Below are 25,973 nucleotides of genomic sequence, written 5' to 3'. Positions count from 1 at the left end.
CACGCTTCTCTCTCCCTCCCTCCGTCCACGCTTCTCTCTCCCTCCCTCCGTCCACGCTTCTCTCTCCCTCCGTCCACGCTTCTCTCTCCCTCCCTCCGTCCACGCTTCTCTCTCCCTCCGTCCACGCTTCTCTCTCCCTCCCTCCGTCCACGCTTCTCTCTCCCTCCCTCCGTCCACGCTTCTCTCTCCCTCCGTCCACGCTTCTCTCTCCCTCCCTCCGTCCACGCTTCTCTCTCCCTCCGTCCACGCTTCTCTCTCTCTCCCTCCGTCCACGCTTCTCTCTCTCTCTCCCTCCCTCCGTCCACGCTTCTCTCTCTCTCTCTCTCCCTCCGTCCACACTTCTCTCTCTCTCTCTCCCTCCCTCCGTCCACGCTTCTCTCTCTCTCTCCCTCCCTCCGTCCACGCTTCTCTCTCTCTCTCCCTCCCTCCGTCCACGCTTCTCTCTCTCTCTCCCTCCCTCCGTCCACGCTTCTCTCTCTCTCTCCCTCCGTCCACACCTCTCTCTCTCTCCCTCCGTCCACACTTCTCTCTCTCTCTCCCTCCGTCCACACTTCTCTCTCTCTCTCCCTCCGTCCACGCTTCTCTCTCTCTCTCCCTCCCTCTGTTCACACTTCTCTCTCTCTCTCTCTCTCCCTCCCTCCGTCCACGCTTCTCTCTCTCTCTCCCTCCGTCCACGCTTCTCTCTCTCTCTCTCTCCCTCCCTCCGTCCACACTTCTCTCTCTCTCTCTCTCTCCCTCCCTCCGTCCACGCTTCTCTCTCTCTCTCTCTCCCTCCGTCCACGCTTCTCTCTCTCCCTCGTCCACGCTTCTCTCTCTCTCCCTCGTCCACGCTTCTCTCTCTCTCCCTCGTCCACGCTTCTCTCTCTCTCTCTCCCTCCCTCCATCCACACTTCTCTCTCTCTCTCCCTCCATCCACGCTTCTCTCTCCCTCCCTCCGTCCACACTTCTCTCTCTCTCTCTCCCTCCGTCCACACTTCTCTCTCTCTCCCTCCCTCCGTCCACACTTCTCTCTCCCTCCCTCCGTCCACGCTTCTCTCTCCCTCCCTCCGTCCACGCTTCTCTCTCTCTCTCTCCCTCCGTCCACACTTCTCTCTCTCTCCCTCCCTCCGTCCACACTTCTCTCTCTCTCCCTCCGTCCACACTTCTCTCTCTCTCTCTCCCTCCGTCCACACTTCTCTCTCTCTCCCTCCCTCCGTCCACACTTCTCTCTCTCTCCCTCCCTCCGTCCACGCTTCTCTCTCCCTCCCTCCGTCCACGCTTCTCTCTCCCTCCCTCCGTCCACGCTTCTCTCTCCCTCCCTCCGTCCACGCTTCTCTCTCCCTCCCTCCGTCCACGCTTCTCTCTCCCTCCCTCCGTCCACACTTCTCTCTCTCTCTCTCCCTCCGTCCACGCTTCTCTCTCTCTCTCTCCCTCCGTCCACGCTTCTCTCTCTCTCTCTCTCCCTCCGTCCACGCTTCTCTCTCTCTCTCTCCCTCCGTCCACGCTTCTCTCTCTCTCCCTCCCTCCGTCCACACTTCTCTCTCTCTCCCTCCCTCCGTCCACACTTCTCTCTCCCTCCCTCCGTCCACGCTTCTCTCTCCCTCCCTCCGTCCACGCTTCTCTCTCCCTCCCTCCGTCCACGCTTCTCTCTCTCTCTCCCTCCCTCCGTCCACGCTTCTCTCTCCCCCTCCCTCCGTCCACGCTTCTCTCTCCCTCCGTCCACGCTTCTCTCTCCCTCCCTCCGTCCACGCTTCTCTCTCCCTCCCTCCGTCCACGCTTCTCTCTCCCTCCGACCACGCTTCTCTCTCCCTCCCTCCGTCCACGCTTCTCTCTCCCTCCGTCCACGCTTCTCTCTCTCTCCCTCCGTCCACGCTTCTCTCTCTCTCCCTCCGTCCACGCTTCTCTCTCTCTCTCCCTCCGTCCACGCTTCTCTCTCTCTCTCTCCCTCCCTCCGTCCACGCTTCTCTCTCTCTCCCTCCCTCCGTCCACGCTTCTCTCTCTCCCTCCCTCCGTCCACGCTTCTCTCTCTCTCTCCCTCCCTCCGTCCACGCTTCTCTCTCTCTCTCCCTCCCTCCGTCCACGCTTCTCTCTCTCTCTCCCTCCGTCCACACCTCTCTCTCTCTCCCTCCGTCCACACTTCTCTCTCTCTCTCCCTCCGTCCACACTTCTCTCTCTCTCTCCCTCCGTCCACGCTTCTCTCTCTCTCTCCCTCCCTCTGTTCACACTTCTCTCTCTCTCTCTCTCTCCCTCCCTCCGTCCACGCTTCTCTCTCTCTCTCCCTCCGTCCACGCTTCTCTCTCTCTCTCTCTCCCTCCCTCCGTCCACACTTCTCTCTCTCTCTCTCTCTCCCTCCCTCCGTCCACGCTTCTCTCTCTCTCTCTCTCCCTCCGTCCACGCTTCTCTCTCTCCCTCGTCCACGCTTCTCTCTCTCTCCCTCGTCCACGCTTCTCTCTCTCTCCCTCGTCCACGCTTCTCTCTCTCTCTCTCCCTCCCTCCATCCACACTTCTCTCTCTCTCTCCCTCCGTCCGCACTTCTCTCTCCCTCCCTCTGTTCACACTTCTCTCTCTCCCTCCCTCCGTCCACGCTTCTCTCCCTCCCTCCGTCCACGCTTCTCTCTCTCTCCCCCTCCGTCCACTTTTCTCTCTCTCTCCCCCTCCGTCCACTTTTCTCTCTCTCTCCCCCTCCGTCCACTTTTCTCTCTCTCTCCCTCTGTCCACGCTTCTCTCTCTCTCCCTCTGTCCACGCTTCTCTCTCTCTCCCTCTGTCCACGCTTCTCTCTCCCTCGCTCCGTCCACGCTTCTCTCTCTCTCTCCCTCCGTCCACGCTTCTCTCTCTCTCTCCCTCCGTCCACGCTTCTCTCTCTCTCCCTCCCTCCCTCCGTCCACGCTGCTCTCTCTCTCTCTCCCTCCGTCCACGCTGCTCTCTCTCTCTCTCCCTCCGTCCACGCTTCTCTCTCTCTCTCTCCCTCCGTCCACGCTTCTCTCTCTCTCTCTCCCTCCGTCCACGCTTCTCTCTCTCTCTCTCCCTCCGTCCACGCTTCTCTCTCTCTCTCTCTCCCTCCGTCCACGCTTCTCTCTCTCCCTCCCTCTGTTCACACTTCTCTCTCCCTCCCTCTGTTCACACTTCTCTCTCCCTCCCTCCGTCCACGCTTCTCTCTCTCTCCCTCGTCCACGCTTCTCCCTCGTCCACGCTTCTCTCTCTCTCTCTCCCTCCGTCCACGCTTCTCTCTCTCTCTCTCCCTCCGTCCACGCTTCTCTCTCTCTCTCTCCCTCCGTCCACGCTTCTCTCTCTCTCTCTCCCTCCGTCCACGCTTCTCTCTCTCTCTCTCCCTCCGTCCACGCTTCTCTCTCTCTCTCCCTCCGTCCACGCTTCTCTCTCTCTCTCTCCCTCCGTCCACGCTTCTCTCTCTCTCTCTCTCCCTCCGTCCACGCTTCTCTCTCTCTCTCCCTCCCTCTGTTCACGCTTCTCTCTCTCTCTCCCTCCTTCCGTCCACACTTCTCTCTCTCTCTCCCTCCCTCTGTTCACGCTTCTCTCTCTCTCCCTCCTTCCATCCACACTTCTCTCTCTCCCTCCTTCCGTCCACACCTCTCTCTCTCTCCCTCCCTCCGTTCACACGTCTCTCTCTCTTTCTCCCTCCCTCCGTCCACACTTCTCTCTCTCTCCCTCCCTCTGTTCACGCTTCTCTCTCTCTCCCTCCTTCCGTACACACTTCTCTCCCTTTCTCCCTCCCTCTGTTCACACTTCTCTTTCTCCCTCCCTCCGTCCTCGCTTCTCTCTCTCCCTCCATCCTCACTTCTCTCTCTCTCTCTCTCCCTCCCTCCGTCCTCGCTTCTCTCTCTCTCTCATATTTCACTAAAGCATGACATACTGTATAGTCATGAATATGACCAGTGAATAACCACAGTGTGCTGTAGTTGTAATAGTCCTGTGTGTAGCTGGTGTAGAGAGTAAGGCGCAGGACAGCAGTAATCAACATACTTATACCAAAATGCACAGCAACATAGCGAGCCCACAAAAGCGTCCCGAATGTACAATGAACAATCACTCACAAACAAAACATGGGGAACAGAGGGTTAAATAATAAACAAGTCATTGGTTGAGTGAAGCCAGGTGTGAAAGACAAAGACTCGGCGGTGGCTAGACGGCCGGTGAGGTCGACCGCCGAACGCTGCCCGAACAAGGAGAGGGACCGACTTCAGCGAAAGTCGTGACAGTAGTAGGTTACACTGTTCTGTATAGTCATTAATATGACCACTGAATAACCCACAGTGTGTTGTAGTAGGTTACACTGTTCTGGCTGTAGATTAGAAGGTCAATAAGATGCACTGACTGAATGGATCAGAAAGCAGAAGGGCAATAATGAATTAAGTAGATACTAAAGGACTGCCCTGATTATAAAGGAACATCCTCTGTCCCTGCTACCTGATTCTAAAGGAACATCCTCTGTCCCTGCTACCTGATTATAAAGGAACATCCTCTGTCCCTGCTACCTGATTATAAAGGAACATCATCTGTCTCTGCTACCTGATTATAAAGGAACATCCTCTGTCCCTGCTGCCTGATTATAAAGGAACATCCTCGTCTGTCCCTGCTACCTGATTATAAAGGAACATCATCTGTCCCTGCTACCTGATTATAAAGGAACATCCTCTGTCCCTGCTGCCTGATTATAAAGGAACATCATCTGTCCCTGCTGCCTGATTATAAAGGAACATCCTCTGTCCCTGCTACCTGATTCTAAAGGAACATCCTCTGTCCCTGCTGCCTGATTATAAAGGAACATCCTCGTCTGTCCCTGCTACCTGATTATAAAGGAACATCCTCTGTCCCTGCTACCTGATTATAAAGGAACATCCTCGTCTGTCCCTGCTACCTGATTATAAAGGAACATCCTCTGTCCCTGCTGCCTGATTATAAAGGAACATCCTCGTCAGTCCCTGCTGCCTGATTATAAAGGAACATCCTCTGTCCCTGCTGCCTGATTATAAAGGAACATCCTCGTCTGTCCCTGCTACCTGATTATAAAGGAACATCCTCTGTCCCTGCTACCTGATTATAAAGGAACATCCTCGTCTGTCCCTGCTGCCTGATTATAAAGGAACATCCTCGTCAGTCCCTGCTGCCTGATTATAAAGGAACATCCTCTGTCCCTGCTACCTGATTATAAAGGAACATCCTCTGTCCCTGCTGCCTGATTATAAAGGAACATCCTCGTCTGTCCCTGCTACCTGATTATAAAGGAACATCATCTGTCCCTGCTACCTGATTATAAAGGAACATCCTCTGTCCCTGCTGCCTGATTATAAAGGAACATCATCTGTCCCTGCTGCCTGATTATAAAGGAACATCCTCTGTTCCTGCTACCTGATTCTAAAGGAACATCCTCTGTCCCTGCTACCTGATTATAAAGGAACATCCTCTGTCCCTGCTGCCTGATTATAAAGGAACATCCTCGTCAGTCCCTGCTGCCTGATTATAAAGGAACATCCTCTGTCCCTGCTACCTGATTATAAAGGAACATCCTCGTCTGTCCCTGCTGCCTGATTATAAAGGAACATCCTCTGTCCCTGCTACCTGATTATAAAGGAACATCCTCGTCAGTCCCTGCTGCCTGATTCGAAGCACTCTGCCTCTTTATCAGACAATTAGGATTTGCTGTAGTCAGTAGAATCACGGAGGGCGAATCCACACACACACACACACACACACACACACACACACATAGTTACATAACAGGCTTCTGGTGGTGCATATGTTATCTGCTCCTCTTCCCCAAGAGGCTCTCACACATACACACACACTCTACCCACACACTACACATACATACTACACTCTACATCTGTGATCTTCTCTTTTAGCTTACTTCTCATTTTTAACATTTCAAAAATGCATGAGGTGTCTCTGGCAGGAGGTTGATGCATTATTTGGGATTTTGAAGTGTTAGTAACTAGGAAAGTGTTTTGGTTCTTTGATAAGCTAGTAGTTGAGCGTGGTTGAACCATACGGTTGTGTTGCTGTGTGGCTTTGCACTATGGGACTCATTTATTAAGACTAGATCACAGCTTAGGTGGGTTTATTCTAAAGGTTTTAGGTGGGTCACTGACTGCACAAAACTGCCTCGGGACACACACACACACACAGCTGATCACAGAGGAGCCGCATGTCAAGTCACGCTCTGAGAGAGGAGATATGAAGCCAGACAGGGAAAAATACAGGAGTATGACTGGAATGCACATCAACAACAGACTGGTAACTAGGGGAAAGGCTACGGGGAAATACTGAGGAAGACAGAGGGAATGGGACCGACAGACAGACAGACAGACAGACAGACAGACAGCTGAAGACATACTGTAAACAACTTGGTCTTGGATAAGATGGTTTATTGTCAAAGAGATAAGATATTACAGAGATAAGATATTACAGAGTACAGTTAGAAGGTGAATAGGAAGTTGTCATGGTGATAATGGTTTATGATATTTTACAGGGTTCTGAATCAGATGACAGTTGGTTTATATCCATTCTCTGTTTTTCAACCTTGTTCTTCCTCTTCTCTCCTCTACCTCAAGAGTTCCCCGCGGGGCCACCCTGTCCTGTAACCAATGGCAACGTCGGTCCAAACCCTTCCTCTGACCCGCAACCCCAGCAAGACATTCCGTGATCCCATCTCGACCCCTACCCGGTCCACAGCCCTATTGGACCGGTTCAGTATGGGTAGTGTAGGCAGCCTAGTGGAGCGCCCAGACGCGTCCCCAGCTAAAGGCAGCCGGGCCGTGCCCCAGGTGGGACCCAGGCAGACCAACAGGATATTAAAGAAAGGCTTCAACCAGAGAGAGTTGCTCAACTACCTCAACATTACCAGGTTAGTGAGCTCTCTAATACTTAAAATGGCTGCCGTGTTTCATCAACATTACCAGGTTAGTGAACTCTCTGATAGGCACAAAATGGCTGCCGTGTTTCATCAACATCACCAGGTTAGTGAACTCTCTGATAGGCACAAAATGGCTGCTGTGTTTCATCAACATCACCAGGTTAGTGAACTCTCTGATAGGCACAAAATGGCTGCTGTGTTTCATCAACATCACCAGGTTAGTGAGCTCTCTGATACTCTTAAAATGGCTGCCGTGTTTCATCAACATCACCAGGTTAGTGAACTCTCTGATACTCTTAAAATGGCTGCTGTTTCATCAACATCACCAGGTTAGTGAACTCTCTGATACTCTTAAATGGCTGCTGTTTCATCAACATCACCAGGTTAGTGAACTCTCTGATACTCTAAAAATGGCTGCCGTGTTTCATCAACATCACCAGGTTAGTTAACTCTCTGATAGGCACAAAATGGCTGCTGTGTTTCATCAACATCACCAGGTTAGTGAACTCTCTGATAGGCACAAAATGGCTGCTGTTTCATCAACATCACCAGGTTAGTGAACTCTCTGATAGGCACAAAATGGCTGCTGTGTTTCATCAACATCACCAAGTTAGTGAACTCTCTGATAGGCACAAAATGGCTGCTGTGTTTCATCAACATCACCAGGTTAATGAACTCTCTGATAGGCACAAAATGGCTGCTGTGTTTCATCAACATCACCAGGTTAGTGAACTCTCTGATAGGCACAAAATGGCTGCTGTGTTTCATCAACATCACCAGGTTAGTGAACTCTCTGATAGGCACAAAATGGCTGCCGTGTTTCATCAACATCACCAGGTTAGTGAACTCTCTGATAGGCACAAAATGGCTGCCGTGTTTCATCAACATCACCAGGTTAGTGAACTCTCTGATAGGTATAAAATAGCTGCTGTGTTTCATCACCCAGATGGGTTTTATAGTAGAGAGTCTATGTATTCCATAAAGTGCAGACAAAGCGGGAAAGAGTTGTCTGTTTCAAATAGGAGGCATTAATGATGCTCTTGGGTAATAACATCACCTGTGATTCCATAGTGGTGTTAGTGCTACTGCCAGGTGGGTGCCACACACAGTGAGCTGGTAGGAGGTTTTGACTATATTTGGGAAGTAGGCTATTACAATATAGTTGTAGCTTGATGAAATCTAAATCATTTTTATTTGGTTCAAGTTTTAATATCACATGCCTCAGTACAGTCAAATACCTTTCTTGCACACTCAAATCTAAATCATTTTCATAACAAGCTGTTATCGCTCAGAAGAACAGGTTATCAATTGACTTGATTGGTTATCAAATGACTTGAAACCTGAATGAAAACCTTTATAATGATCCCCACCAGGAAAGAGGCCAAAGCGGGTAGCGGCCCAGGCAGCAGTAGGAAGGACATCTTCTCCAGCATGCAGTCCATGAAGAGAGAGCATGGACATGAGGAGGAACACATCAAGATCTACCACAAAGACAGAACTGAGGTGGACATGTCAAAGAACTCACTGCCCATTAGAGGGAAATATGAGAAGGTAAGAAGAATAATGATATCCCTGGGACAACATACTGTATGGGTATGATATCCCTGGGACAACATATAGGGATGATATCCCTGGGACAACATACTGTATAGGTATGCTATCCCTGGGACAACATATAGGGATGCTATCCCTGGGACAACATATAGGGATGATATCCCTGAGACAACATATAGGTATGATATCCCTGGGACAACATACTGTATAGGTATGCTATCCCTGGGACAACATATAGGGATGATATCCCTGAGACAACATATAGGTATGATATCCCTGGGACAACATACTGTATAGGTATGATATCCCTGAGACAACATACTGTATAGGTATGATATCCCTGGGACAACATACTGTATAGGTATGATATCCCTGTGGCAACATACTGTATAGGTATGATATCCCTGTGGCAACATACTGTATGGGTATGATATCCCTGAGACAACATATAGGTATGATATCCCTGGGACAGCATACTGTATAGGTATGATATCCCTGGGACAGCATACTGTATAGGTATGATATCCCTGAGACAACATATAGGTATGATATCCCTGGGACAGCATACTGTATAGGTATGATATCCCTGGGACAGCATACTGTATAGGTATGATATCCCTGGGACAACATATAGGGATGATATCCCTGGGACAACATACTGTATAGGTATGCTATCCCTGGGACAACATATAGGGATGATATCCCTGAGACAACATATAGGTATGATATCCCTGGGACAACATACTGTATAGGTATGCTATCCCTGGGACAACATATAGGGATGATATCCCTGAGACAACATATAGGTATGATATCCCTGGGACAACATACTGTATAGGTATGATATCCCTGAGACAACATACTGTATAGGTATGATATCCCTGGGACAACATACTGTATAGGTATGATATCCCTGTGGCAACATACTGTATAGGTATGATATCCCTGTGGCAACATACTGTATGGGTATGATATCCCTGAGACAACATATAGGTATGATATCCCTGGGACAGCATACTGTATAGGTATGATATCCCTGGGACAGCATACTGTATAGGTATGATATCCCTGAGACAACATATAGGTATGATATCCCTGGGACAGCATACTGTATAGGTATGATATCCCTGGGACAGCATACTGTATAGGTATGATATCCCTGAGACAACATATAGGTATGATATCCCTGGGACAGCATACTGTATAGGTATGATATCCCTGGGACAGCATACTGTATAGGTATGATATCCCTGAGACAACATATAGGTATGATATCCCTGGAACAGCATACTGTATAGGTATGATATCCCTGGGACAACATGCTGTATAGGTATGATATCCCTGGGACAGCATACTGTATAGGTATGATATCCCTGGGACAACATACTGTATAGGTATGATATCCCTGGGACAACATACTGTATAGGTATGATATCCCTGGGACAACATATAGGAATATATCCCTGGGACAACATATAGGTATGATATCCCTGGGACAACATATAGGTATGATATCCCTGGGACAACATACTGTATAGGTATGATATCCCTGGGACAACATACTGTATAGGTATGATATCCCTGGGACAACATATAGGAATATATCCCTGGGACAACATATAGGTATGATATCCCTGGGACAACATATAGGTATGATATCCCTGGGACAACATACTGTATAGGTATGATATCCCTGAGACAACATATAGGGATGATATCCCTGGGACAACATACTGTATAGGTATGATATCCCTGGGACAACATACTGTATAGGTATGATATCTCTGGGACAACATACTGTATAGGTATGATATCCCTGAGACAACATATAGGGATGATATCCCTGGGACTACATATAGGTATGATATCCCTGGGACAACATACTGTATAGTTATGATATCCCTGGGACAACATACTGTATAGGTATGATATCCCTGAGACAACATATAGGGATGATATCCCTGGGACAACAAAATGTATAGGTATGATATCCCTGTGACAACATACTGTATAGGTATGATATCCCTGGGACAACATACTGTATAGGTATGATATCTCTGGGACAACATACTGTATAGGTATGATATCCCTGAGACAACATATAGGGATGATATCCCTGGGACTACATATAGGTATGATATCCCTGAGACAACATACTGTATAGGTATGATATCCCTGAGACAACATATAGGGATGATATCCCTGGGACAACATACTGTATAGGTATGATATCCCTGAGACAACATATAGGGATGATATCCCTGGGACTACATATAGGTATGATATCCCTGAGACAACATACTGTATAGGTATGATATCCCTGAGACAACATATAGGTATGATATCTCTGGGACAACATACTGTATAGGTATGATATCCCTGAGACAACATATAGGGATGATATCCCTGGGACTACATATAGGTATGATATCCCTGAGACAACATACTGTATAGGTATGATATCCCTGGGACAACATACTGTATAGGTATGATATCCCTGAGACAACATACTGTATAGGTATGATATCCCTGTGACAACATACTGTATAGGTATGATATCTCTGGGACAACATATAGGGATGATATCCCTGAGACAACATATAGGGATGATATCCCTGGGACAACATACTGTATAGGTATGATATCCCTGTGACAACATGCTGTATAGGTATGATATCCCTGGGACAACATACTGTATAGGTATGATATCCCTGGGACAACATACTGTATAGGTATGATATCCCTGAGACAACATATAGGTATGATGATATCCCTGTGACAACATGCTGTATAGGTATGATATCCCTGGGACAACATAAAGGTATGATATCTCTATGACAACATACTGTATAGTAATGATATCACTGGGACAACATATAGGTATGATATCCCTGGGACAACATACTGTATAGGAATGATATCACTGGGACAACATATAGGTATGATATCCATGTGACAACATACTGTATAGGTATGATATCCCTGGGACAACATACTGTATAGGTATGATATCCCTGTGACAACATACTGTATAGGTATGATATCCCTGAGACAACATATAGGGATTATATCCCTGGGACAACATAATGTATAGGTATGATATCCCTGTGACAACATACTGTATAGGTATGATATGTCTGGGACAACATATAGGGATGATATCCCTGAGACAACATATAGGGATGATATCCCTGGGACAACATACTGTATAGGTATGATATCCCTGGGACAACATACTGTATAGGAATGATATCCCTGGGACAACATACTGTATAGGTATGATATCCCTGTGACAACATACTGTATAGGTATGATATCCCTGGGACAACATACTGTATAGGAATGATATCCCTGGGACAACATACTGTATAGGTATGATATCCCTGTGACAACATACTGTATAGGTATGATATCCCTGAGACAACATATAGGGATGATATCCCTGGGACAACATAATGTATAGGTATGATATCTCTGGGACAACATACTGTATAGATATGATATCCCTGAGACAACATATAGGTATGATATCCCTGAGACAACATATAGGGATGATATCCCTGGGACTACATATAGGTATGATATCCCTGAGACAACATACTGTATAGGTATGATATCCCTGAGACAACATATATGGATGATATCCCTGGGACAACAAAATGTATAGGTATGATATCCCTGTGACAACATACTGTATAGGTATGATATCTCTGGGACAACATACTGTATAGGTATGATATCCCTGGGACAACATAGAGGGATGATATCCCTGGGACTACATATAGGTATGATATCCCTGTGACAACATACTGTATAGGTATGATATCCCTGGGACAACATATAGGGATGATATCCCTGGGACAACATATAGGTATGATATCCCTGGGACAACATACTGTATAGGTATGATATCCCTGAGACAACATATAGGGATGATATCCCTGGGACAACATACTGTATAGGTATGATATCACTGGGACAACATATAGGTATGATATCACTGGGACAACATACTGTATAGGAATGATATCACTGCAACAACATACTGTATAGGTTTGATATCACTGGGACAACATACTGTATAGGAATGATATCACTGGGACAACATACTGTATAGGAATGATATCACTGCAACAACGCACTGTATTAGTATGATATCACTGGGACAACATACTGTATAGGTATGATATCCCTGAGACAACATATATGGATGATATCCCTGGGACTACATATAGGTATGATATCCCTGGGACTACATATAGGTATGATATCCCTGGGACAACATACTGTATAGGTATGATATCACTGGGACAACATATAGGTATGATATCACTGGGACAACATACTGTATAGGTATGATATCACTGGGACAACATACTGTATAGGAATGATATCACTGGGACAACATACTGTATAGGAATGATATCACTGCAACAACGCACTGTATTAGTATGATATCACTGGGACAACATACTGTATAGGAATGATATCACTGCAACAACATACTGTATAGGAATGATATCACTGCAACAACATACTGTATAGGAATGATATCACTGCAACAACATACTGTATAGGAATGATATCACTGCAACAACATACTGTATAGGAATGAACACATACATCTGCAGTTATCTTTTTTATCCATTATTTTAGCAACAATAACACATTTTAACATTAGACTCCTTTAATACTCTACCTGTCTGTCTCTCTCTACCTGTCTGTCTCTCTCTACCTGTCTGTCTCTCTCTACCTGTCTGTCTCTCTAGACCTCTCTACCTGTCTGTCTCTCTAGACCTCCAGCATGCCTTCTCCCCTCTCTACCTGTCTGTCTCTCTATACCTGTCTGTCTCTCTATACCTCCAGCATGCCTTCTCCCCTCTCTACCTGTCTGTCTCTCTATACCTGTCTGTCTCTCTATACCTGTCTGTCTCTCTAGACCTGTCTGTCTCTCTCTACCTCCAGCATGCCATCTCCCATCTCTACCTGTCTGTCTCTCTATACCTCCAGCATGCCTTCTCCCCTCTCTACCTGTCTGTCTCTATACCTCTCCACCTGTCTGTCCCTCTAAACCTCTCTACCTGTCTGTCTCTCTATACCTCCAGCATGCCATCTCCCCTCTCTACCTGTCTGTCTCTCTATACCTCCAGCAAGCCATCTCCCATCTCTACCTGTCTGTCTCTCTATACCTCCAGCATGCCTTCTCCCCTCTCTACCTGTCTGTCTCTCTCTACCTGTCTGTCTCTCTAGACCTCCAGCATGCCATCTCCCCTCTCTACCTGTCTGTCTCTCTATACCTGTCTGTCTCTCTAAACCTCCAGCATGCCTTCTCCCCTCTCTACCTGTCTGTCTCTCTATACCTGTCTGTCTCTCTAGACCTGTCTCTCTCTCTACCTGTCTGTCTCTCTCTACCTGTCTGTCTCTCTATACCTCCAGCATGCCTTCTCCCCTCTCTACCTGTCTGTCTCTCTAGACCTCCAGTATGCCATCTCCCCTCTCTAACTGTCTGTCTCTCTATACCTCCAGCATGCCATCTCCCCTCTCTAACTGTCTGTCTCTCTATACCTCCAGTATGCCATCTCCCCTCTCTGTCTGTCTCTCTATACCTCCAGTATGCCATCTCCCCTCTCTAACTGTCTGTCTCTCTATACCTCCAGCATGCCATCTCCCCTCTCTAACTGTCTGTCTCTCTATACCTCCAGTATGCCATCTCCCCTCCCTGTCTGTCTCTCTATACCTCCAGTATGCCATCTCCCCTCTCTAACTGTCTGTCTCTCTATACCTCCAGTATTCCATCTCCCCTCTCTAACTGTCTGTCTCTTTATACCTCTCTCCCTGTCTGTCTCTCTATACCTCCAGCATGCCATCTCCCCTCTTTCCCTGTCTGTCTCTCTCTACCTCTCTACCTGTCTGTCTCTATACCTCCAGCAGGCCATCGTCCCTCTCTACCTGTCTCTCTCCATACCTCCAGCATGCCATCTCCCCTCTCTCCCTGTCTGTCTCTCTATACCTCCAGCATGCCATCTCCCCTCTCTAACTGTCTGTCTCTCTATACCTCCAGTATGCCATCTCCCCTCCCTGTCTGTCTCTCTATACCTCCAGTATGCCATCTCCCCTCTCTAACTGTCTGTCTCTCTATACCTCCAGTATGCCATCTCCCCTCTCTAACTGTCTGTCTCTCTATACCTCCAGTATTCCATCTCCCCTCTCTAACTGTCTGTCTCTTTATACCTCTCTCCCTGTCTGTCTCTCTATACCTCCAGCATGCCATCTCCCCTCTTTCCCTGTCTGTCTCTCTCTACCTCTCTACCTGTCTGTCTCTATACCTCCAGCAGGCCATCGTCCCTCTCTACCTGTCTCTCTCCATACCTCCAGCATGCCATCTCCCCTCTCTCCCTGTCTGTCTCTCTATACCTCCAGAATGCCATCTCCCCTCTTTCCCTGTCTGTCTCTCTATACCTCTCTACCTGTCTGTCTCTCTACCTCCAGCATGCCATCTCCCCTCTCTACCTGTCTGTCTCTCTATACCTCCAGCATGCAATCTCCCCTCTCTCCCTGTCTGTCTCTCTATACCTCCAGCATGCCATCTCCCCTCTCTACCTGTCTGTCTCTCTATACCTCCAGCATGCCATCTCCCCTCTCTACCTGTCTGTCTCTCTATACCTCTCTACCTGTCTGTCTCTCTATACCTCCAGCATGCCATCTCCCCTCTCTCCCTGTCTGTCTCGCTATACCTCCAGCATGCCATCTCCCCTCTCTACCTGTCTGTCTCTCTAAACCTCTCTACCTGTCTGTCTCTCTAAACCTCTCTACCTGTCTGTCTCTCTATACATCTCTACCTGTCTGTCTCTCTATACCTCTCTACCTGTCTGTCTCTCTATACCTCTCTACCTGTCTGTCTCTCTATACCTCTCTCCCTGTCTGTCTCTCTATACCTCTCTCCCTTTCTGACTCTATACCTCCCTACCTGTCTGTCTCTCTATACCTCCAGCATGCCATCTCCCCTCTCTACCTGTCTGTCTCTCTATACTTCCAGCATGCCATCTCCCCTCTCTACCTGTCTGTCTCTATACCTCTCCACCTGTCTGTCCCTCTAAACCTCTCTACCTGTCTGTCTCTCTAAACCTCTCTACCTGTCTGTCTCTCTAAACCTCTCTACCTGTCTGTCTCTCTATACATCTCTACCTGTCTGTCTCTCTATACCTCTCTACCTGTCTGTCTCTCTATACCTCCAGCATGCCATCTCCCCTCTCTACCTGTCTGTCTCTCTATACCTCCAGCATGCCATCTCCCCTCTCTACCTGTCTGTCTCTCTATACCTCCAGCATGCCATCTCCCCTCTCTACCTGTCTGTCTCTCTATACCTCTCTACCTGTCTGTCTCTCTATACCTCCAGCATGCCATCTCCCCTCTCTACCTGTCTGTCTCTCTATACCTCCAGCATGCCATCTCCCCTCTCTACCTGTCTGTCTCTCTATACCTCCAGCATGCCATCTCCCCTCTCTACCGGTCTGTCTCTCTATACCTCTCTACCTGTCTGTCTCTCTATACCTCCAGTATGCCGTCTCCCATCTACCTGCCTGTCTCTCTATACTTCTCTACCTGTCTGTCTCTCTATACCTCCAGCATGCCATCTCCCCTCTCTACCTGTCTGTCTCTCTATACCTCTCCACCTGTCTGTCTCTCTAAACCTCTCTACCTGTCTGTCTCTCTAAACCTCTCTACCTGTCTGTCTCTCTAAACCTCTCTACCTGTCTGTCTCTCTATACATCTCTACCTGTCTGTCTCTCTATACCTCTCTACCTGTCTGTCTCTCTATACCTCTCTACCTGTCTGTCTCTCTATACCTCTCTCCCTGTCTGTCTCTCTATACCTCTCTCCCTTTCTGACTCTATACCTCCAGTATGCCATCTCCCATCTACCTGCCTGTCTCTCTATACCCCTCTACCTGTCTGTCTCTCTATACCTCCAGCATGCCATCTCCCCTCTCTACCTGTCTGTCTCTCTATACCTCCAGCATGCCATCTCCCCTCTCTACCTGTCTGTCTCTATACCTCTCCACCTGTCTGTCCCTCTAAACCTCTCTACCTGTCTGTCTCTCTAAACCTCTCTACCTGTCTGTCTCTCTATACCTCTCTCTGACTACCTTGCATCTCTCTCTGTCTTACCAGACAGTTTCACCTACTAACTATTCTAGTCTTCCTCTCTCCCTCCAGTCTCTTCCCAGGCCGTCTGCCTTCAAGCTGGTCACACCCAAGAACTTCAGTTCCATGCAGAACCTCTACCCTGCCAAGATAGAGGACTCAGACCAGGGCCTGTCCAACGGGCTCCACCGGGCCTACGCACACACACCTAGAGCTGTCTCCACCTCCTCTTCCTCCTCCTCACCCTCCCGACATGGAGGACCCACCTCCAGCGGAACCAAGGTGCCCGTTTTCCATGCCACTGTTTTAGTCTGGTGATTTCTGTCTGCTCCTGAAACATGTACAGTGTCTGTTACTAGTGTTCTTTAAAAACATCAGGAAGGGACTTTATCAATACTGTCCAATGTACCAGGATTATTATGGTGATGATGATACTTCATATTGATGGTGATTATGATGATGCCGGTGGTGATGATAGTGATGATGATGCTGGTGATGATGATGCTGGTGATGATGATGCTGGTGATGATGATGCTGGTGATGATGATGGTGATGTTGATGCTGGTGATGATGCTGGTAATCATGATAGTGATGATGATGCTGGTGATGATGATGATGCTGGTGATGATGATGATGCTGGTAATCATGATAGTGATGATGATGCTGGTGATGATGATGCTGATGATGATGCTGGTAATCATGATAGTGATGATGCTGGTGATGATGATGATAACAGTTGGTATTCATGTTGTGATACAGGCGGTAGCGTCAGTGCGTGGTCTGAGTCAGGAGGATGAGAACCTGTCAGACTCTGGTCATAACTCCATGAACAGTCTTCCTCCATACAGACCTCCCTTCAGACCACAGCTGGCTCACATCAGGTCAACTCCTGTTTCTCTCTGTCTGCCTCTCTCTGTGTCTGTGTCTCTCTCTCTGTGTCTGTGTGTCTTTCTCTGTGTCTGTGTGTCTCTCTCTGTGTCTGTGTGTCTTTCTCTGTGTCTGTGTGTCTCTCTCTGTGTCTGTGTGTCTCTCTCTGTGTCTGTGTGTCTCTCTCTGTGTCTGTGTGTCTTTCTCTGTGTCTGTGTCTCTCTCTGTGTCTGTGTGTCTCTCTCTGTGTCTCTGTGTCTTTCTCTGTGTCTGTCTTTCTCTGTAACTGTCTCTCTCTGTGTGTCTGTGTATGTCTCTCTGTGTCTCTGTGTCTGTGTGTATCTCTGTGTCTGTGTGTCTCTCTCTCTGTCTGTGTGTCTCTCTCTCTGTCTGTGTGTCTCTCTCTTTGTCTGTGTGTGTCTCTCTCTCTGTGTCTGTGTGTGTGTCTCTCTCTGTGTCTGTCTTTTTGTGTCTGTGTGTGTCACTCTCTGTGTCTGTGTGTGTGTCTCTCTCTGTGTCTGTGTGTGTCTGTGTGTCTCTGTGTGTCTGTGTGTCTGTGTGTCTCTCTCTGTGTCTGTGTGTCTCTCTCTGTGTCTGTGTGTCTCTCTCTGTGTCTGTGTGTCTGTCTTTGTGTCTGTGTGTCTGTCTTTGTGTCTGTGTCTGTCTCTCTCTGTGTCTATGTGTGTGTGTGTGTGTGTGTGTGTGTGTCTCTCTCTGTGTCTGTGTGTCTGTGTCTGTGTGTCTTTCTCTGTGTCTGTGTGTCTCTCTGTGTGTCTGTGTGTCTCTCTGTGTGTCTGTGTCTGTCTCTCTCTGTGTCTATGTGTGTGTGTGTGTGTGTGTGTGTGTGTCTCTCTCTGTGTCTGTCTGTGTCTGTGCGTCTCTCTCTGTGTCTGTGTGTCTCTTTCTGTGTCTGTGTGTCTCTCTGTGTGTCTGTGTGTTTCTCTGTAGATCAGTGATGATGAAACGGAGGATAGATATGACGATGATAATGGTAATGATGATGATGAAGATGTATGTTACCACCCTCAGTGCCTCCATGAGCCACATCAACACCATTGGCTCTCTGGACCGAGCATCAAAGGTTGCGGGGTCGTCGGGGGTTGCTATGACGGAGATGGCCATGTCGTGTCGTAGCATGGCAACACTCAGCCGCCTGGCGCCATACGGAGGGGAGGCTCCGCCCCCTTACGAACTGTCGTTCTCCGTAGAGGAGGTGGTGAGTGATGGATGGATCAGTTGGTTGATTTCATTAGTTGAATGACTGATTGGTTGGTTGACTGTCCAGGTGCGTGATCTGGAGGAGAGGCTGGTGGAGAAGGAACACGAGCTGAAACAGATGAGGAGGAACCTGGATGAGAGTGAAGGAGCCATTGCACAGGTTATGAGTAGACCAGTGTGTGTGTGTGTGTGTGTGTGTGTGTGTGTGTGTGTGTGTGCGCGTGTGTGCGCGTGCGTGCACATATATGTGTGTGTGCGTGTGTGTGTGTGTGTGCGTGCGTGCGTGCGCATATATGCGTGTGTGTGTGCGTGTGGGCGGGATGTGGTTGTGCGTCTATAACTGTCTTTCTTTTTTACCCTCCCCCCTCTAACTCACCCTCCCCCTCTATCTCACCCTCACTCTATCTCCCCCCCCCCCCCCCTTTATCTCTCTCCCCTTCCCTCCCTCCCTGTAGGTGTTTGAAGGTAAACAGCGTCTGTGGGAGAAGGAGTTGGAGGAGTTGAAGCATCTGTACGCCGCCAAGCTGCGTCAGGTTTCCCAGCATGCTCAGCATTCCCAGCATGCACTGCAGCTGCAGCTGCACAAGGCCCAGCAGGAGAAGAACAGACTGCAGGACGAACTGGAAGCTCTGGAAGGGGGGAGACAGAGAGAGGGTCAGGGCAGTCTGAAGGGAACCAGCCCTACTCTGGAGGAGACTCAGTGGCAGGTGAGGGGGTGGGGGGATGGAGTGGGGAAGGTGAGGGGGTTGGGGGATGGAGTGGGGGGGGGGTGGGGGGATGGAGTGGGGAAGGTGAGGGGGTAGGAGGATGTAGTGGGGAAGGTGAGGGGGTAGAAGGATATAGTGGGTAAGGTGAGGGGGTAGGAGGATGTAGTGGGTAAGGTGAGGGTGTAGGAGGATGTAGTGGGGAAGGTGAGGGGGTAGAAGGATGTAGTGGGTAAGGTGAGGGGGTAGGAGGATGTAGTGGGTAAGGTGAGGGTGTAGGAGGATGTAGTGGGGAAGGTGAGGGGGTAGAAGGATGTAGTGGGTAAGGTGAGGGGGTAGGAGGATGTAGTGGGTAAGGTGAGGGTGTAGGAGGATGTAGTGGGGAAGGTGAGGGGGTAGAAGGATGTAGTGGGTAAGGTGAGGGTGTAGGAGGATGTAGTGGGGAAGGTGAGGGTGTAGGAGGATGTAGTGGGGAAGGTGAGGGGGTAGAAGGATGGAGAGTTGTAGGTAAGTGAAGGTAAAAACATAGAGATGGGTCCGTGAACTAAGAGGACGGAGGACAGGCATAGGTTAATTTTTATTGTTTATTTCACTTTTGTATATTACCTACCTCACTTGCTTTAGCAATGTTAATACATGTTTCCCATGCCAATAAAGCCCCTTGAATTGAATTGAATTGAGAGGAGGAATTGACTGAGGGATGCTGGTGAAGAGCAGGGTTTATTTAACATCCTCTTTCACCACCCCTCCCTCCTTACCTTTCAGGTGTGTCAGAAGTCGGGTGAGATCTCGTTGTTGAAGCAACAGCTGCGTGATTCCCAGGCGGAGGTGACCAGCAAGCTGTCAGAGCTGTTCCAGCTGAAGACCCAGCTGAGAGAGACCAGAGGAGAGCTGCAGAGAAGTGATGGACAGATAGACACGCTGCAGACAGCCCTACAGGGGGCGCAACTTCGACAACTGGAGAAAGGTGGTGCAGAGGAGAGTGGAACACTAGAGTCTCGAGGATCAGGAGGGGCATCAGGTATGTGGTCCTCTGTAGCTCAGTTGGTCGTGCATGGCGCTTGCACCGCCAGGGTTGTGGGTTTGATTCCTGGGGCCACATATACCTAAAATGTATGCAAGCATGACTGTACGTCGCTTTTGATAAAAGTGTTTGTTAAAGATCATTTATTGTCATGTTGTGTTTGATTGTTGTGTTTGATTGTTATTTAATGTTGTGTTATGTTTGATTGTTGTGTTTGATTGTTGTGTTTGATTGTTGTGTTTGATTGTTGTGTTTGATTGTTGTGTTTGATTGTTGTGTTTGATTGTTGTGTTTGATTGTTGTGTTTGATTGTTGTGTTTGATTGTTGTGTTTGATTGTTGTGTTTGATTGTTGTGTTTGATTGTTGTGATTGATTGTTGTGTTTGATTGTTGTGATTGATTGTTGTGTTTGATTGTTGTGATTGATTGTTGTGTTTGATTGTTGTGTTTGATTGTTGTGATTGATTGTTGTGTTTGATTGTTGTGTTTGATTGTTGTGTTTGATTGTTGTGATTGATTGTTGTGTTTGATTGTTGTGTTTGATTGTTGTGTTTGATTGTTGTGATTGATTGTTGTGTTTGATTGTTGTGATTGATTGTTGTGTTTGATTGTTGTGTTTGATTGTTGTGTTTGATTGTTGTGATTGATTGTTGTGATTGATTGTTGTGTGATTGTTGTGTTTGATTGTTGTGTTTGATTGTTGTGATTGATTGTTGTGTTTGATTGTTGTGATTGATTGTTGTGTTTGATTGTTGTGTTTGATTGTTGTGTTTGATTGTTGTGATTGATTGTTGTGATTGATTGTTGTGATTGATTGTTGTGTGATTGTTGTGTTATGTTGTATTTGATAGTTATTTAATGTTACATTATGTTTGATAGTTATTTAATGTTACATTATGTTTGATAGTTATTTAATGTTACATTATGTTTGATAGTTATTTAATGTTACATTATGTTTGATAGTTATTTAATGTTACATTATGTTTGATAGTTATTTAATGTTACATTATGTTTGATAGTTATTTAATGTTACATTATGTTTGATAGTTATTTAATGTTACATTATGTTTGATAGTTATTTAATGTTACATTATGTTTGATAGTTATTTAATGTTACATTATGTTTGATAGTTATTTAATGTTACATTATGTTTGATAGTTATTTAATGTTACATTATGTTTGATAGTTATTTAATGTTACATTATGTTTGATAGTTATGTAATGTTATATTATGTTTGATAGTTATGTAATGTTATATTATGTTTGATAGTTACGTTACATTATGTTTGATTGGCATGTGTTTGTGTGACTAATGTTACTGTGTTGACCAATAAGCTAATTGGTGATCATTAAATTGTCTTTATCTCTCGCTTTCTCTCTGCTCACCTCTCTTTCTCTTCCTCCTCTTCCCCTCTCTCTCTCTCTCCCTCCCTCTCTTTATCTTCCCTCTCTCTCTCTCTTTCTCTTCTTCCTCTTTCCCTCTCTTTCTCTTCCTCCTCTTCCCCTCTCTCTCTCCCTCCCTCTTTTTATCTTCCTCCTCTCTCTCCCTCCCTCTCTTTATCTTCCCTCTCTCCCTCCCTCTCTTTATCTTCCCTCTCTCTCTCTCCCTCTTTCTCTTCCTCCTCTTTCCCTCTCTCTCCCTCCCTCTGTATCTTCCCTCTCTCTCCCTCCCTCTGTATCTTCCCTCTCTCACCCTCCCTCTCTGTATCTTCCCTCTCTCTCCCTCCCTCTTTATCTTCCCTCTCTCTCTCCCTCTCTTTATCTTCCCTCTCTCCCTTCTTCTCTTTATCTTCCCTCTCTCTCACTCCCTCTGTATCTTCCCTCTCTCTCCCTCCCTCTTTTTATCTTCCTCCTCTCTCTCTTCTTCCCTCTCTCTCTTTAACTGTAGGTCCTACAGAGGAGCGTCTGCGAGCAGAGCTGTTATTAGAGCGTTGTCAGAGCGAGGCCCAGGCTACGGCCTTCGAGCAGGAGAGACAGACGTGGCAGACAGAGAAGGAGAAAGTAATCTGCTACCAGAGAGAGCTGCAGGCCAGCTACCTGGACATGTACCGCCACAACCAACTACTGGAGAGAGAACTATACCTGCTCAGAGGAGAAGGAGTCGGAGGAACACTGGAGAGAGAACTATACCTGCTCAGAGGAAGAGGAGAAGGAGGAACACTGGAGAGAGAACTATACCTGCTCAGAGGAAGAGGAGAAGGAGGAACACTGGAGAGGGAACTGCAAGATGTGAGGGGAGGAAGAGGAGGAGAAGGAGGAGGGCGAGAGATGGAAGAATACAGTAACGAGTCACTGGAGAGAGAAGTGCAGGAGGTGAGGAGAGGAAGAGGAGGAGGAGAGAGAGAAAGAGGAGAGGAAGACAGCATACCTCCTCCTGGTCTTCCCTGGATAGAGAGGATAGAGTCGTCTGAGATTTGACTGAGTGGACACTAGATGGGGGGCCCATTCCAAACCAAACACTCAACCCCTCTTCCTATCTCCTTGATGAATACTCAGGCTTCTTACAGACTTTAAAGGACAGGAGGGGCCCCATTCCAAACCAAATCCTCACCCCTTATCTTTATTTCCTTGTGGAGGGCCCAGTTCCAATTCCAAAACAACACTGCACTCCTATACCTGTGTGAACTAGACTGAATAGTGTGCATATATAATCAGCAATACAATGATACCCTCTCTGGTACTGTTTTTTGGAAGTTCCACTTCCTACTTCCTGTTTCAATCCACCAATAAATGACAACTTCCTGTTTCAGTCCACCAATCAATGACAGCGTATTAGAGTCGAGAACACTTTACAATCCTTCAAGCACGACACCGACCAAACCTCACTTTAGAGGGCTGCTTGTATGTACAAAGGATAATAATAATAATAATAATAAACCTATTTGTAAATGTTACTTATTCAAATGTTGTTCTGTGTGTATATAATCAAACCAGTGAGTTTGATAGTTCCGATCCTCACAGCCGTTCTGTGGGCTTGAAGTTCAAACACTGACTGGGGGAAAGTAAGGGTAGGAATACGTCCCAAATGGCACCCTATACCCTGTATAGTGCACTACTTTTGACCAGGACCAATGGGGCTCTTGTCAAAAGTAGTGCACTACATAGGAAATAGGGAGCCGTTTCAGATGCAACCTAGAACGTTGTCCAAAGGATCTAAAGGGATTTGGGTTTTGTCCCGGTGAGGTGAGGTACGGTCATTGTCACTGGATAATAAGTCTAGTGTGTAGAGTAGGCCTAATGTAAATGACATTAAAAGTTCTCTTCATTCAGGGAGCGTCCAGGGAGCTGGGCTCAGAGGAGAAACATAACATCACTAGACCATCAGAGGCCAACACGCGGATGATGTTGCTCTGCCATTAACAAGGGGAATTTTAGTCTTGTTTTTGTTGTTGGAAAATGACCCTTTAAGAAACCTGTAATACTGTAACAATACTGTATTCAGGACATTTTATGGAATTTATATTTGTCATGTGATTCTATTTTCTGTCCCCAAATCACTATATTGTGATCTGTATATAGTTGTTAGTTAGATATACTAATGCTGCAGAAGCATGTACTCTTTGAGGAAATAGCCTGAATAGCCTGATATTACAGCGCTGGCCGTTATTCTGCATCCCATTGGGCTAATTACTGATCATCTATTGTTGCTGTCGGAGAAAAAAGCTCATCTCCTAAACGGATATTTTCAGCAAATGGAAGAAAATTGCCATATTTTCCCATTAACAAACATACAATTACAAAACTTTTCTCAAGTTATTTTGAATACATTTTATTGGTCCTAGATTCATTAAATATTCAGAGTTCATTGACGGGAGTTACTGCTTTCAATACATGTAAAAAAAAATATATATATATATATGGCAAAAATAGTTTTTCATCGGACAGCAACGTTTTGTTTAGGGAAAAATAAATACTGTACTGTGACTTGTGTTAAACCACTGGAGTGAAATAAATATATATATAAATATATATATTATATGTTGGTTCTGAATTTCTATAATAAACATTTATCAAGTGGTGTGAGAGATTCTTTGAGGGCTGTTTCTTTTACGTTAGCAGTTGTCTAAGTAATAAAAACAAAATCACAACCTGTATCTACACCTTGTAGTAATTCATTGGTAGGGTATACTACACTATACTACACACTATATACTATGCTATACTACACTGAACCCGGTAACATACATAAACCCTAGTCTTGTACTACACAGTAAAAATAAAAGTGTTTATTTAACTCCTAAGAGTGAATTCAACACTGTTTCAGATAACATTTGGTCCCATTCTACATAGTGTTAAAGTTACTCTACAAGTAGTGTCACATTTTCAGAGTCAATTTGACTCAAAATGATGTTACAATTCACACATGTGTAATAATATTTTTTTATTCCACGGAATTGAGTTGAATTTACACTGCAATTACTGCATCATTTTACACAAATTTTTACAAGACAAAAATTCCCCTTGTTGTTAGTACTCATCCTGGGTTATGTCAACACACATTTTTACACCCCCTTTTTTAACTGTCTACATTCATCTCAGACTTGGTTACCTTTCCCCCCATCCTCCTGGGACTTTAAATACCTATTTGTTGTGTGCAGGACTGGACAATGGGAGAATCTCAATTGCCTACTGTTCGCCTTCTTCTCAAAACCCATTGGAGGAGAAGGTCAGAGGGGCGGGACTCCTGGCTTATTTATCCAATGGGTTTTGAGAAGGTGGAGAGGACACGAGGAGTATGCAACTGAGATTCTCCCAATATCTGTAGTGAAGGAGACTATTAACTGAGAGATTAGTTTTTGTGGCCCCTCTGAACTACGGATTGGAGGAATCTGCTAGGAAAGTCCCCTTTACAATGTCTCGGCCTTGGATCCTTATCACCACACACCCTGTCACTCCCCTGTACAAACCTGGCCCTTACATACCTCCTCCCTGAGTTTGGACATTAGAGGGCAGAGGTCAGCCTAGATGTGAACAGAGGAGGATCTTTGTTAGCGTAAGGAACAGGTCTTTCCATGGGAGCCAGCCAAGGTAAGCTGAAGAGAAGGGGAGTGGCTGCCCTGTGTGGTTTTGTGAAGTTGAGTGCTGGACACACAAACACCCAGTGTTCTTTTAGAACCCTGATGGAAAAATATTTGTGTATGTACCACAGGAGGTTGGTGCAACCTTAATTGGGGAGGACGGACTCGTAGTAATGGCATGATCGGAATATATGGAATGGCATCCAACTCATTAAACACCTGGTTTCCATTCACTCCATCCCAGCCCTTATTGACCCCTCCTGCCACCCACTCTCAAGCATATTTGACTTGTGTAGTTGCCAGGTTCACAGTTTGAGCAGTTAGCAAACAGCCCTGTTTTAGACTTGACGTGTATGTTCCCGGGGGGGGGGGGTCAAGCCAAACACCATCTCTCCCTCTGACTCACCAACCTCCATCTAACATTATATAAACCAGGGCTTAATATAACTCCACAACTCACATAGGTGACTGTGAGAGGGCGATTGTCTTCTGAGTGTGGGTTGATGAACGATATTAACTCATGATTCTGTGTTGCTGCTCTGTATGTAGGAGGGACTCTACACATGCAACCCACACTGCTCGGATTGCAAGCATT

At 46.7% G+C, this 25,973-nt stretch overlaps 1 protein-coding gene and 1 long non-coding RNA gene across 11 annotated transcripts in view; both read left to right on the top strand.

Annotated features, from left to right (window-relative positions):
- Window positions 1-24,385, top strand: part of LOC110489108 (NEDD4-binding protein 3-A) — a 71,874-nt gene extending 47,489 nt beyond the window's left edge. For 3 of the 4 annotated variants that reach the window (XM_036943279.1, XM_036943281.1, XM_036943280.1), the window contains 9 exons: window positions 6,547-6,839; window positions 8,222-8,399; window positions 16,619-16,828; window positions 17,306-17,427; window positions 18,443-18,629; window positions 18,699-18,791; window positions 19,087-19,338; window positions 20,101-20,356; window positions 22,249-24,385. In XM_036943279.1, coding sequence (XP_036799174.1) covers window positions 6,580-6,839; window positions 8,222-8,399; window positions 16,619-16,828; window positions 17,306-17,427; window positions 18,443-18,629; window positions 18,699-18,791; window positions 19,087-19,338; window positions 20,101-20,356; window positions 22,249-22,778 — 2,088 coding nt within the window. In that variant the 5' untranslated portion in view covers window positions 6,547-6,579 and the 3' untranslated portion in view covers window positions 22,779-24,385. Of the gene's footprint in view, window positions 1-6,209; window positions 6,230-6,546; window positions 6,840-8,221; window positions 8,400-16,618; window positions 16,829-17,305; window positions 17,428-18,442; window positions 18,630-18,698; window positions 18,792-19,086; window positions 19,339-20,100; window positions 20,357-22,248 lie in introns of those variants that run through there. The other variant, XM_036943282.1, reaches the window with a different exon arrangement.
- Window positions 8,741-13,160, top strand: LOC118938715. Of its 7 annotated transcripts, XR_005035970.1 has the most exons (9): window positions 8,741-8,763; window positions 8,855-9,068; window positions 9,123-9,154; window positions 9,209-9,304; window positions 9,396-9,700; window positions 9,909-9,972; window positions 10,053-10,143; window positions 10,235-10,325; window positions 12,638-13,159. It is a non-coding gene; the product is annotated as an uncharacterized LOC118938715 (long non-coding RNA). The 7 variants fall into 7 exon arrangements; XR_005035975.1 differs by lacking the exons at window positions 8,741-8,763; window positions 8,855-9,068; window positions 9,123-9,154; ... (3 more) ...; window positions 10,053-10,143; window positions 10,235-10,325 and adding exons at window positions 10,598-10,625; window positions 10,680-10,770; window positions 10,921-11,405; window positions 12,274-12,364 and having other exon boundaries at window positions 12,638-13,160; XR_005035972.1 differs by lacking the exons at window positions 8,741-8,763; window positions 8,855-9,068; window positions 9,123-9,154; ... (3 more) ...; window positions 10,053-10,143; window positions 10,235-10,325 and adding exons at window positions 10,633-10,770; window positions 10,921-11,134; window positions 11,283-11,405; window positions 12,274-12,364.
- Window positions 24,386-25,973: the final 1,588 nt, after the last annotated feature.

The sequence above is a fragment of the Oncorhynchus mykiss genome, chromosome 14 (assembly GCF_013265735.2).
Source record: "Oncorhynchus mykiss isolate Arlee chromosome 14, USDA_OmykA_1.1, whole genome shotgun sequence".
NCBI lineage: Eukaryota > Metazoa > Chordata > Actinopteri > Salmoniformes > Salmonidae > Oncorhynchus > Oncorhynchus mykiss.
This window is presented reverse-complemented; position numbering and strand designations above follow the sequence as displayed.